Genomic DNA, 12,236 nt, shown 5'->3' on the forward strand with positions numbered 1-12,236 from the left:
CCAGGTCTGTACAATTATAAGTGAAACACTGATGCAAAGGAATGCAAAATGTGAGATCTTTCTGACATTGACACATATCAGCTGTGTAATATATGGTGGTTTTCCACGTCATAAAAAGGTTGACCACTGAAATTTAAAATTATTTACGGCTCTAGGACAAAAATCTACTTTTTTTTGCAGTCAAAAATAAACGAAACCAAAACGAACCAAATTCATACCTCTTAGAACACTTTATTTGGATGACACGTTCACGTCAAATGGACCCACAACAGATGCAGACCAATTCTACAAGTCCGGCTATTCCTGCCAAAATAATCATAAACAACCCAGGAAGCAAACGAGAATATTTCATGGATCCGGGTGGTTCTCTTTGTGTCTGTAACCCGATCAAATTTCCCTCACATATTAATGAACATTCGTGTGATGAGATGGCTCTTAAATCACAGGAGATATCACGTCCGTGTTGGCAGTGCCCTCTTCAACTGCATTTTTATGATGAGCATGATATTAAACATCTTTCAAAAAAAAAAAAAAAAAGCTACAAACCCAAAAGCACAAGTTCCACTGAAAAAAGTGAATTTACCATTAATGCATAATTTTGAGCAAAAAAAAATGTATTAAGTGAAACATAAATTCCAAAGACACCCTTGGCCATGAAGAAACTGAAATGATAACATGGCATAATGTTTAATCACACCTGTGGTTTTTTTTTTTGTTTTTATTTTTTGCAAAGTAGTTTTAGAGCTTTGGCAACTTCTCATCGCGTGAACCAGAGATAAATCATTCGAGCTCTTTTTCGGAAACGAAGACGGAACAGAAAACAAGAAGAAGCGGGTACACCTCCGTACGCGTTTTGGCGCTACTACACGTCACCGCGAAGACGAGCGAACGGACCGGGGGGGGGGGGTGGACTAGACTAACGTCATGCCTAACCGCTTATCCCCCCCCCCTCCCCGACGGCCACGGCGGTCTCAGGTGTACATCATCTCCGCCATGTGGGACATTTTCTTGGGGATGTACAGGTAGTACTCCATGTAGCCCGACAGGTCCTCGATGGTGATGTCGTCCACGTAGGCGCGGGCCTGCTCCGAGCAGGAGCGCGGCGACCCCGCCTGAGTCCGGCGGCGCGGCGAGGCCCGGGCCGGGTCGCCGGGGGCGACCAGGTTGCGCTCGCACTCGGAGATGACGTCCCGCAGGCCGGTGAAGGAGTACACCTCCACGCCCTCCCAGCCCCCGCAGCGGCGGCACCGCGGGGAGGCCCCGGCGACCTCGCACCCGCACGCCTCCGCCCGGCTCTCCTGCAGCCGTGACAGCGACCGGAAGTCCGCGTGCAGGGCTCCGCCCGCCGCCGCCCCCGCCCCCGCCTCCGCCCCCCCTGCCGCCGACCGCTCGGGGAGGGGGAGGAGGAGGAGCGGGGCCCGTCCCGCCCGCGCGGGGCTCTCCGCGCCGCCCCCCTCGTCGTCGTCGGACGGGGGTCTGAGGAGGACCTCGGGGGAGGCGGCCCCGCCCCGGAGCTGTGGGGCGCGGGGCTCGTACCCCGGCGCCCCGAACACGGGCGAGGCGTGGCCCGAGGACAGCAGCTCTTTTTTGGCGGGGACCCCCAGGCCCGCGCCGGGGGCGTCGCCCTCCCCCAGGCTCTTGTGCTTCAGGTGGCCGGGCGGGGGGGACATCTTGGGGCTGCAGTAGGTGAATTTTGGAGGGTGGAGGATGGGAGACTTTGATCTTCTCCGCCTCTGGCTCCTCACAGTTCCTCTGGAAGTCTTACGCACACATCTGTCATTTTAAAAATAAAACACTGACGTCACTGTCAAAGTTGTAAAATTACCTCTCCCTTCAGTTGCATCAGATTGGAAGTTCCGTTATTTATTTTTGAGACAACCTAACCTCCCTGTGACTACTGCTCACAGTGGCGAACGTGTTAATGCAACTGTTTTACGCCTGGCAAATTCTTCCAAGTTTTTTCTATCCAACTTTAATGGCGTGAAGCCAATCTTATCTCAAAATCACATTTACATGGCTTTGTGGTCCTTTTTCTCCAGCAGTCTCAGATAAGATGGACTACACTACAATACAATCTCTACGGCCTACTGCCATTTGAGGGGAAAAAAAAAAAAGACCTCAGCGCCAACAATTGCGCCGGACCGTGCCCAAAACGTACCCGTGCCAGTTCTCCTTGGGACAGGCCCCTTTGGACTTGCCTCCCTCGGTCTTCTGGGCCAGAGCCTCGCAGATCCGCGCCGCGGCCCTGGGGCTGTAAAACAGGTTCAGATGACATCAGCGCACGAGCGACCGTCGCGTGACACTCACACTCATAATCAAACAGTGCCCAGGATGTGCCAATATTCCGACCCAGCGGCACAGAGAAACCCCAGGTGCACGCATATTACACACATCCTGTGTGCCCAACCAATGTTTTCACACAGAGGACGGTCAGCCCAACACATGACCAGCAGACAGCCAATAAACAGCCAGAGAACTATCCCTTTAAACAAACACGAGAATGTCATAACAAGGGTAACAATACCGAAATGCAAATAAACAAATAGTGTAGCGTAAACAGTATCATACAGTATAAATGGCAGCCTGTAAATTATAATCTGAACGCTTACTGGCAACTGACATTTTCATTTCACATTTTCATTATAAACAAACAGTTTTAGTATGAACAGTTATACTTTTTTTTTGCCCCATATTGGTGTGACTTTGGACTGTATAAATGCGATAAGTGCATGAACAGTGTGCTGTTTCTGGTCTTAAAGTGCTCGTGTCAAGTTAGATTTTAGCCTTACTGCATTCTGATTCGACAGGAGTGCCCTATGAAATTTCCTTTGATGAAGCCATTGTGGCCTTGCCCTAAAAATAATGAAATTCAAGGCCTGCAGTAGCATTAAACATTAACTTGGCAAAACTCAGACCATCCATTTACGTGTACAGCATTATGTAAGACCATTTGAGGCCCGTTTTTTAATAACGCGCGGAGTACTTCGCAAATATGATACGCTGCTTGTGTACCAGCAGTACTGCAATAGAAATAATGTACAAATACAACACTAGAATCAGCCTGTGCGGGACAGTGTTTACCAAATCCACAAGGTGAGCTGAGGTGACAGATAATGACCAAACGTGACTTGTGAAGCTAGTGCCTCGCAAGGGGCACATTACATCATTCACAAATACACATTAAATGTATGCTAAAGGAAAGACTCAAGAACTTGAGTAATTATGCAGAATTGCCTTCTGGCTCCATCTACACGTAGCTTAAATACAACGTCAACAACGTTGAAACTGACAACCTGAAAATTGAACTGACTTGACGGAACATGTCGAGCCTGATAACTGAAATGTATTTATGTGTTTAATGTTCAGTTCGTTTTAATATATAAAAGTGCTACCTTACAGCATTTTACTGGTAAATATCCACCACCGAGCCTTCTTATAGACAGTTGCCATTTAGCATGTTCATATGAGGAGGAGGTACAGCATTTGGGCCCTGGACCATACCGTAGGCCTGATGAGTGATTTTGCCTTTTCTGGGTGCAGTTATGTTTCCACTGTAAGAAGCGCAGGTAGTGGAGTGTACCAACCTTTCCGCATCGACCCGGAGCTTTTTGAAGGCGGTCTGCAACGTCTCCTCCTCGCAGTCCTTCACCTCAGAAGCCATGGTCGAGACAATGGGCCCGAAACAGCCACGATGCTGCGGAGAAACCACACGCGATCAAGCCCCACACATCTGCCTCAAACACGTCTATTCACTTCAAAGCCAGTGACACAGAAATAGGTTTGATCAAACAGTAAAGCTCTACACAGTGGCCATACTGGAATAAAAATGCTCTGATGTGGTTGGACGTCCTGTAGTGGCCAAAGGCAACCACAGTACACACACCTCTATGTTAGGACCCGATGTCACACCTACACAACGTTTTAACTTATTTGCAGTGTTTGGCCTATGAACAAGCCAATAATAACATATCAATCATGGAGTCAATTACTATTAGTATTATTATTCCTACTACTGGAAAAACTAAGTGCTAATCTAAAATCAGCGTGCAAAAAACCTAAATAAATATAGTGTTTTTTGGCTTGCCTAACATTATATCATTAACTAAGTAGTTAAAATTCATAAAGTCATATAAAGTTACAAACAAGGTATGAATAGCTATCCCAGGTTTCGGAGCGTCCTTGTAACTAGTAATGTTAGACCTTGCAAGGCATCGAAATGTCTTAATATTAAGCAAGTTAGTCGCATAATGTTTTCCAAGCTATAAATAAACGTCATATTATAACAAAAACTCAAAAGTGATGTGAATGTGACGGAGAGCTGCACAGGTAGTTATCGGTTGCTAGTTTCACTTTGTTCAACTGTTTCCTGGATAACACTATCTAGCTAATAAGCATATCGCAACTGCAAATATAATTTAGGCTAGCTCCTTGTAGTTTAGCTAACTACAAATCTAGAACCTATGTAAACACTTTTTCACACGAAATTAATTGCTAGCATTAGCTACCTAGCTATGCAGTTTGCTATTATAGAGTATTAGCTAGCTAGTGCGGCTAGCGAACGTTAGCGCTAAAAACAGATTTCCAGTTAGATAGCTAGCTACACATATAAGCGTTAGCTAGCCAACAGAACAGTATGCGATTCAGCTCTATTAAAACAAGACTGAAATGAAGCATACATCGTCCGTGGTCATCAAGTTGACGTTAGCTACAACGCTCGCTAGTTGACAACAACGAAAGGGAGATAAACACACTGCAGCAATAGCCCTGTAAAATCGCCAACCCATGCTAGCTAGTTAGCCTACTACAGAATACTGGTGAGAAACGGCTGTCGACAACTCTCGGTAGCTGGCTCCCACATTTAGACGACCACTGCAAGATGACTCGGTAGCTAGTAACTTCTTACAACCAAAGATGGTCACTCACGGCTCAGGGGGTTCCGCCTGCGGTCCAGACTGAGATAGGCCTGGACATGCAGGGACTTTTCAGCCCCTCGCTGCGACACTGCAGGCCGAGGAATCGATTCGTCTCCGCGCGGTCACCTCGCTTTATTCACCAACTATTGCATTTCCTCCCTTGGCACAGTGCTTCTCTATTATCACACCATGTTGAAACGAAATGCATCTGTTCTTTGCTAAATTAAATATACCAATAAATTATGCGAAAATAATAATACAGATGGTAGTTCTAGACTTTTCTTTTACCAACCCCTTGTTTACACTCGAAACACTCGCAGTGACTCTGCAACAACGCAGTTTACGTGACGTACAACACACTTGACGGTCTCTGTACGTCACCGAAAGTTCTCGTGTCCCGTCATGTGATTCTTTGCAAAGGGAGGTCACGTGGCTATCTCATAGGCAATCACTGTGCAGATGAAGTGTTGCTGCAAATGATGCACTACCAAATATGATTACTTTGATAAGATATATATCTTACATATTATTAAATAAACCACTATCTTTGATCATAAGCTGTGAAAACTGTAAAACGTGAATAAATGCATACAAGTATCAGTTATGTCACTCCAAGGCTGCAGCTGTTTGCACATTACATAACTGCATGTAACTGAAGCATAACTGAAAGGCTGAAGTAGCCAGCCAGCAATCAAGGGAGACCTCTTTTCCCTCCCAGTACAGTATAACATCAGTCTTTAAGTTTTCAGAAATGAATTTGCAATAAACCTTTTCACATTCACTTCAATCCTCCAACCAAAGTACAGAGAACAGCATTTTCGTAACTGTATGCTTTTGCAGAGGTTCTGCACTGACCCCAAGAAGTGGCATGTAGGCATGTGCATTTAACAGCCGTGAATGACTACTCTGTACAGTGTGTATGCATCACAGAGACAGCATTATACTTCATTTTCCATTTTCGGTTTCAGCGTGTGATGTGTGCACTATTCTATGGGAGAACCAATCACATTTTTGTCAACAATAAGAACACAATAGAAGCACACAGGAGCTGTCAGGTGATTTATCATGCTAAGGGCCTGTCCTGAAGAGCAGTGCACAATCAGCCATATCATCTCTTAGGGAAGGAGGGTTTATTTGTCCTTTTGTTTTGTTTATAAGGTGAACACAGCTCCTGCGCACTGAGACGGCAAATGTATTATTAACAGTCTCAGGACACGAGAGCTGCGTTCACCATTGGTCAATCAGGAGCCGGCTGTCTGCTTGCTCTGATGCAAGCAGCAGTGTGCTCTCATGCTGGGTCAGGTGGTCGAGAGTGTTAGAATACTGATGACTTGCATGCATAAGTCTTAGGTTAGAATACTGTCTTGCATACTTTCTGGAATTGTTTAATTTGTTTTGTTTGTTTGATTGATCTAATAAATGATTCTTGTGCAGCTCAATCTATCTCCTCCAGCCTGTTCTCTTCCATTCTGCTTGTATCACTTCAGCACACTTCTCATATTGTTTCCCAACAGTTTTCAGTGATCACAAACTTCTCAGTCCAGTGAGACTTCTGGGAGTGCCTACTGTCTTTGTACTTTACAAAGATGATTACACATTGTAAACATGTTTAAATTAATATGAGATTAGTACCTGTTATTAAAACTAACTGGGAAATTATACTGTCTGTGTTTTTGCCATGACTAGAATGTATACATTTGAAAAAGTTCTATGTGTAATACACATAATTTTATGTTGGTGAAAAGGTTAGTGATGATGACGCTACATTACATGCATGGAGTTGTCATAAATTACCAGGAGTAATTTTATTTGCGCATTTAAAATAAAAATAAAAAACTTTCAACATGTAATTTGTATGGTAGGAAGGTGTGGAAGGTCCATCTTGCTCTTTATTGAACCTTTGAAATAAAATCTAGGAATGTTAGAGGATTTGAAAAAAAATGTCATTATTACTTTTTGAAGCAGGGGTTCTCAATCCTGGTTCTGGAGGGTTGCATGGTCTCCTGGTATTCATTGTCACTCAGGGCTTAATTCTAAGTGCTTAATGAAAGCAGCCAAATACACAATTAACTAACCTCACTTGGGTCTGAACTGATTTTTTATTTTAAGGAGAAACAAAACCAACAGGCACTACAGTCCACCATGTTCAGGATTGAGAACCTCTGCCTCAAAGGTAATAGGAAAATAAATACTCTGATTGTGCAGTACTAATACATATCTGAAATATTCAGGTCACTCTCAGTAATATTGGCCTGGACAATGCAAGGTGATACCAGAAGATAAAAATTAATAAGAATAAATGTATGTATAATATTGTATAATGTGTATTTGCTAGACTTCAAATTTCCCATTTTATTTGGGAATTTTGTGCACATTACCTTTACAAATACCTTTTATGGAAATTGTGTGAAATGTTATTTGCTCATGTGGGTAGTTATCCTTTCTGAATCCAGACCAGCACCTATCCAATACCGAATTCTGCCATCAGAGGGCGGTACAGTACCAAAGACTCACCTTGCCTCCAACAATCCACAGTCCAGATATTGAGCCATCCAGAAAACAAATTAAAGTCATCGAGTTTATTCACAATTTTTAACATAAATATCAGTTTTCAGATTGTGATATTTCTTTCCTTCATTGCAGCAGTCTCAGGTTGCATGCACACTAAAAAATAGTTACAGTCAGTTACTGAAAATAAATGTAAATTTAAATTAAATGCAATCTAAAAAATAATTATCAGGTAATATAAGTATGTACAAGCTGCTTTGGAGGTACTTGACGTGTATTTTCGTACTTTCCTTGCTCCTGAATACTTCTGTAGCTTACCTGCCATTGTAAAACCAGCAGGTTGTCAGAAGTTTCTCTAAACGTAAATTAACCTTCATCACACTCAAAAACTGTCTGGGCCAATCGAAAACATACACTAAAATAATAGTCTGATGTTACATAGAAATCTCCAGAAATTAACTTTAAACTTTAAACTTTAAAACAAAGCATGACTTTGTCTATTAAATTTTTTATTTTGCATCCTCTGTTGTGCTAGAAACTGTGATACAATGCAGAACCAACAGAATATAGCAGATTAGAAAAAAGATTCCTGTTTATGAGCTCTGAAAAATTTAGATTTAATAATTTACTTGAAACCATACACAAAATGTCTTGCAATGGAAAACAATTCTCTTTGGGGTCCTGAAACTCCTGACCACACAACACAACCTTCTGCATGGCTGGAAGGGTGTGTTGATAGTAGAAGATGTGTTGTGTTGAGTCCTAAATCCCAGTGTACCAGATTGTTGTATTAGAGGAATCCCAGTGTGCCGTGCTGGGGCGCTGAAGGTGCTTTGGTGCAGTCAGGTACACTCACATTATTGCCAGGCTCTGAGGGGTGCTACACTGTGGCCTGACTGTTACCCCACTCTGCGGAGTGGAAATGCTTGTGAAAATAAACCCTTGTTTCACAGAGTGCCACTGCTCAAACTGTGGAAAAAATACGCTACCCAGCTTTATACACAGCCCAGCATTCCTATAGACAATGACTGCTTTTTCCTTGTCACAAGAGGTCTTTCACAACAACAGGCAAGGCGTATGCATTTTTATTTCAATAACATGTTAGGCATGTACATTTTTATTTTAATGATGTGCCGGGCAATATAAATTATTTTATTTTTTAAAAAGAGGTCTGGGCTGGAGGGAATTTTGTCACCCTCTTTTAAAAGCTAATGCAAACACAATGACAGGCTTGTGAAAACACAGTGTCTCAGTGTGTGGGAAGGTAAATTAAATGAGTAATTTCCCATAATGCTTAGATGAGTGAGTCTGCTCCAACACAGACAGCTTTTACGGTATGTAACTTTGTTTCACTTTATATGTTTTACCACTGGGTGTACAGACTGGTGTAATGTGATGAGTCACAGTATTTGTTTTTCTTTTTTCTTCTCCTTTTTAAACTTGTTAAACCAAATGTATTTGCCTATATATTACGTGCAACAAACCCCAAAAAAGGGATTGTGATTAGATGAGTTTGATTAAAAGTTGAGGGCTGGACTGTCTTTCACTTATTGTGGTATCAGTAAAAATAAATGTTTCCTCCAAAGCTGTGTGTAAGTGGATCTCTTTCAGAGCTCGTAAACAGGAATGTGGCATGACTCTGTTTGAGCGGACAGAGTAGCCACTTATTTACCCAGGCCGTCTTGAGTTTCCGTGTAGGCTGCCATTGTGGTTTGGCAGAGGAAACGGATCTGATCTGAGATGCTTGTGAGGAATGCTCTTCACAGAGACCCTCAGGCCTGGCCAGGCTGGGGCAGGATCTGTGACAGTGGTGGTGTGGAGTGGGTCAGAGCAGGGGCAGTGGGTTAGGGGCATTAGAGGGGCAGAGGCAGTGGGATGGGACAGTAGAGGGGCAGGGGCAGTGGGTTGGGACAGTGGACGGGTAGGGGCAGTGGGATGGGACAGTAGAAGGGTAGGGGCAGTGGGTTGGGACAGTGGACGGGCAGGGGCAGTAGAGGGGTAGGGGAAATATAGAGGGGCAGTAGAAAGGTAGGGACAGAAGAGGAGTGGTAGAAGTGGCTGTAGAGTGACCACAGGGAGGTAGGGACAATAGGTATGGGCAGAAGAGGGACAATAGAGGGGCTGTAGAGCGGTAGGGGCAATAGAATAGTAGGAGCAGTGGGTAAAATCCCAAAGAGCACTAAAACAATTTCAGCTGGGTAAGGCTACAAACTAAACTCAGACCAACACACTGCACCTTTTCTTCCTGTATACTGTGCACTTTAAACAAGACGTATTACACTCAGGAGAATAGAGAGAAAAGCTTTCCCAATTACGTAACAAGTGCTACAGCCACAGAATAAGTGCATGCCGGTAATATCCAAAATATTTGTTCTTTCTTTGTAATAACAACCGAAATTGGGGTCTGTTGACACACAGTCTACAGTGAAATGTTCCGTGTTAATTCAGTTCATATGAAGTCAAAGAGTTTTTATGAGTTCAATAGCAATATGGATTACGTGTACTCTATTCGTCTATTTTTCTGTTTGCCAGTCCACGACAAAATCATAACTGCATCTGAATATTTGTCTTGGAACGAAAAACATTAGAACTTAGGATGCTGCACCATAATACACATAAAAGTTATAATTTATAGCCATCCAAGTACACTCAGAATATTCTCTGTGATGGTACTGTGTTATTACAGCAACATGAGTATCATACTACATGCACTAGTACAGCATCACATGCTACAGCACAACTTGTCTAGTCAAGTGTACTACTCTGATTAATTCATGTATTACATTCATTTGAACTACTGAGCAGAATATGTCTTTCATTATTTATAGTTACAATCACAGCTTGAGAGTCAGTCAGTCCCTGTTAAATCGAGCTGAACGCACTGTATTGCACATCTCATGGAGCGTGGTGCTGTGAGCTTTATGCCTTCGCTTTATTCCCTGTTGTGTTTCAGGACCTGGAAATTACATCATCAGAAATCGAAGACATGCCATGTTCTTAACAGCAATATCTTGTTGCAACTGAACTTAACATCTCAAAAATGAAAAAAAAAGTCAATTGCAGGATACAGTGGGTGTAAGTAACCCATTCATTTTTACTGATATATTTAGTGCTGTCTAGCTCTAGTAAACAAGCCTAAACATATCGATGAGCATTTGCATTATTCAAACCTAATACAGCAATTCCTCAGTCACCTGTGTTTTACAGTTCTTTGAAATTATGCACATATTGTCAGCAGTCTTGTTACAAACTATCCTTACTCAAGTTATATATTTTATATACATTATATGTATATATACATTTCATTTTTATACTCCAAAATCTTAAGAAATAATTAAGCACACATGGGTCTAGGATAAAAAAGACATCATGGACAATAAATATGTGCTGGAATCTTTTAACATATTTCTAACCGAGCTTGTATTCAATGTCAAACACCAAATGGCAATACCACATAGTTTGATTAGCTCAGTGGTTTCTTCAGGAAATCATCTCGATGTGATTTATACTGTATTGAACAGAATTCTCTTCAAATAATTTCTGTGGAAAGCTCCTTCCTCTGATCTCCTCAGTCGCTCAAAATGACGTGCCTGTGCACAGCTCAGATATAAGCCACCGAAACGATCGGTTCAGACAAAATCATCGGCTCCTCCAATTACAGTGGGTTTCCTGCTCTCACGGCCTAATGACTTGATTTGGGTTGAAAGCATAATGTGTCGGAGCCTTTCAGTCCCTTTTTCGGAACACCGGGGGAATAATGGAACGCCGGGAATGTCACCAAGATGCCGGAATTCTCACCGTCTCACGTCTCTGAGTCAGGGAATGCTGGCAGTGCTGTAACCAACCTGTGAGACGGCCGGCGAGCTTCAGACCGGGGCTCCCTGGAGCCGGTCCAAATGAGAGCACCTCTTTGTCATTCGCCCTCGCGCTTGATTGGATGAGACAGGCCCAAAGCAGCCATGCGATACCGCTCCGTTTGGGCAAAACAGCAAGTGGGAGGAGCGACGTGCGATTGGGCATCGGATTCGGCGGTGGGGCTCATTTGTCTCATGCTAACACATGTTACAGACCTTCATGTTACGCACACCACACCTCTCACTCTGAGAGCGGTCAACATGACCTTGCGGCTGCAGCTGTAGATTCAGCCAGTGGTCTAATGATCTTGAAGGGGTTTCCACGCCAATGAGCATTAAACTGTCACAAGGTACTTGGCATCTCCTTAATAAGGAGAGTTCTGTAACGGCAGTGTTAACTGCTGTGCTTTACAGACTTGCAGGCCACATATAGGAGACTATTAAAAAAAAAAAAACCAAACATCAGGAAGTGTCGAAGCCAAAGACATAGTAGGTATATGTGTGTGTTTTTTTAAAGAGAACAGGACTGCACACTCTTCTTTCATATATGTATTTTTTGTTTTATTCAGACAGATAAAAAGCAGACAAGTACAAGCCAGGATAAAAGGTTTTGCTATTACTGCCAAGCGTTACATTGAATTGCATTTTTTTAAATCACATGCTCTTATCCACATCAGTTTAGAGTGTAGCAGTACTCTTAAGTGCTTTCACCTGATTTATGCAGAAACAGTCTGAAGCGGTGGGTCTTCCATCTGCGTTAGAAAATGGCCAACAATTCTACAGTCCTGACCACTTTGCAGGATGGGGAGAGCCAGTCAGATCAAGATTGCGAAACAGACAGGTCTGCTCGGCGATTTATGGTCTGAAGATACTGAAGTTGAAGTAACTGAAGTTATTTGCATTACTAAAACCCATTTAGACTTTTTGACAGTTAATTCATAATCGGTCTTCTTACATATAT

The 12,236-nt window shown here is 42.9% G+C and overlaps 1 protein-coding gene across 1 annotated transcript; it reads right to left on the minus strand.

Moving 5' to 3' along the window:
• Nucleotides 1–211: 211 nt before the first annotated feature.
• oser1 (oxidative stress responsive serine-rich 1) lies at nucleotides 212–5,275 on the minus strand. The gene is made up of 4 exons (XM_035389457.1): nucleotides 4,924–5,275; nucleotides 3,585–3,694; nucleotides 2,159–2,251; nucleotides 212–1,773 (listed from the first exon to the last, which is right to left on the minus strand). Exons 2-4 carry the CDS (start codon nucleotides 3,659–3,661, stop codon nucleotides 972–974), a joined length of 972 nt encoding a protein of 323 aa, XP_035245348.1. The 5' UTR covers nucleotides 3,662–3,694; nucleotides 4,924–5,275; the 3' UTR covers nucleotides 212–971.
• Between the last annotated feature and the right edge of the window lie 6,961 nt (nucleotides 5,276–12,236).

Source organism: Anguilla anguilla, chromosome 13, assembly GCF_013347855.1.
Source record: "Anguilla anguilla isolate fAngAng1 chromosome 13, fAngAng1.pri, whole genome shotgun sequence".
Classification (NCBI taxonomy): domain Eukaryota; kingdom Metazoa; phylum Chordata; class Actinopteri; order Anguilliformes; family Anguillidae; genus Anguilla; species Anguilla anguilla.

What these genes read in the sequence shown, in the direction of transcription:
- oser1 (XM_035389457.1), bottom strand. Translation starts at nt 3,661, where the DNA reads ATGGCTTCTGAGGTGAAGGACTGCGAGGAGGAGACGTTGCAGACCGCC. An exon ending in CTCCGGGTCGATGCGGAAAG is followed by an intron (nt 2,252 to 3,584) that starts GTTGGTACACTC and finishes CCTGTTTTACAG; the next exon opens with CCCCAGGGCCGCGGCGCGGA. An exon ending in CCCAAGGAGAACTGGCACGG is followed by an intron (nt 1,774 to 2,158) that starts GTACGTTTTGGG and finishes TTAAAATGACAG; the next exon opens with ATGTGTGCGTAAGACTTCCA.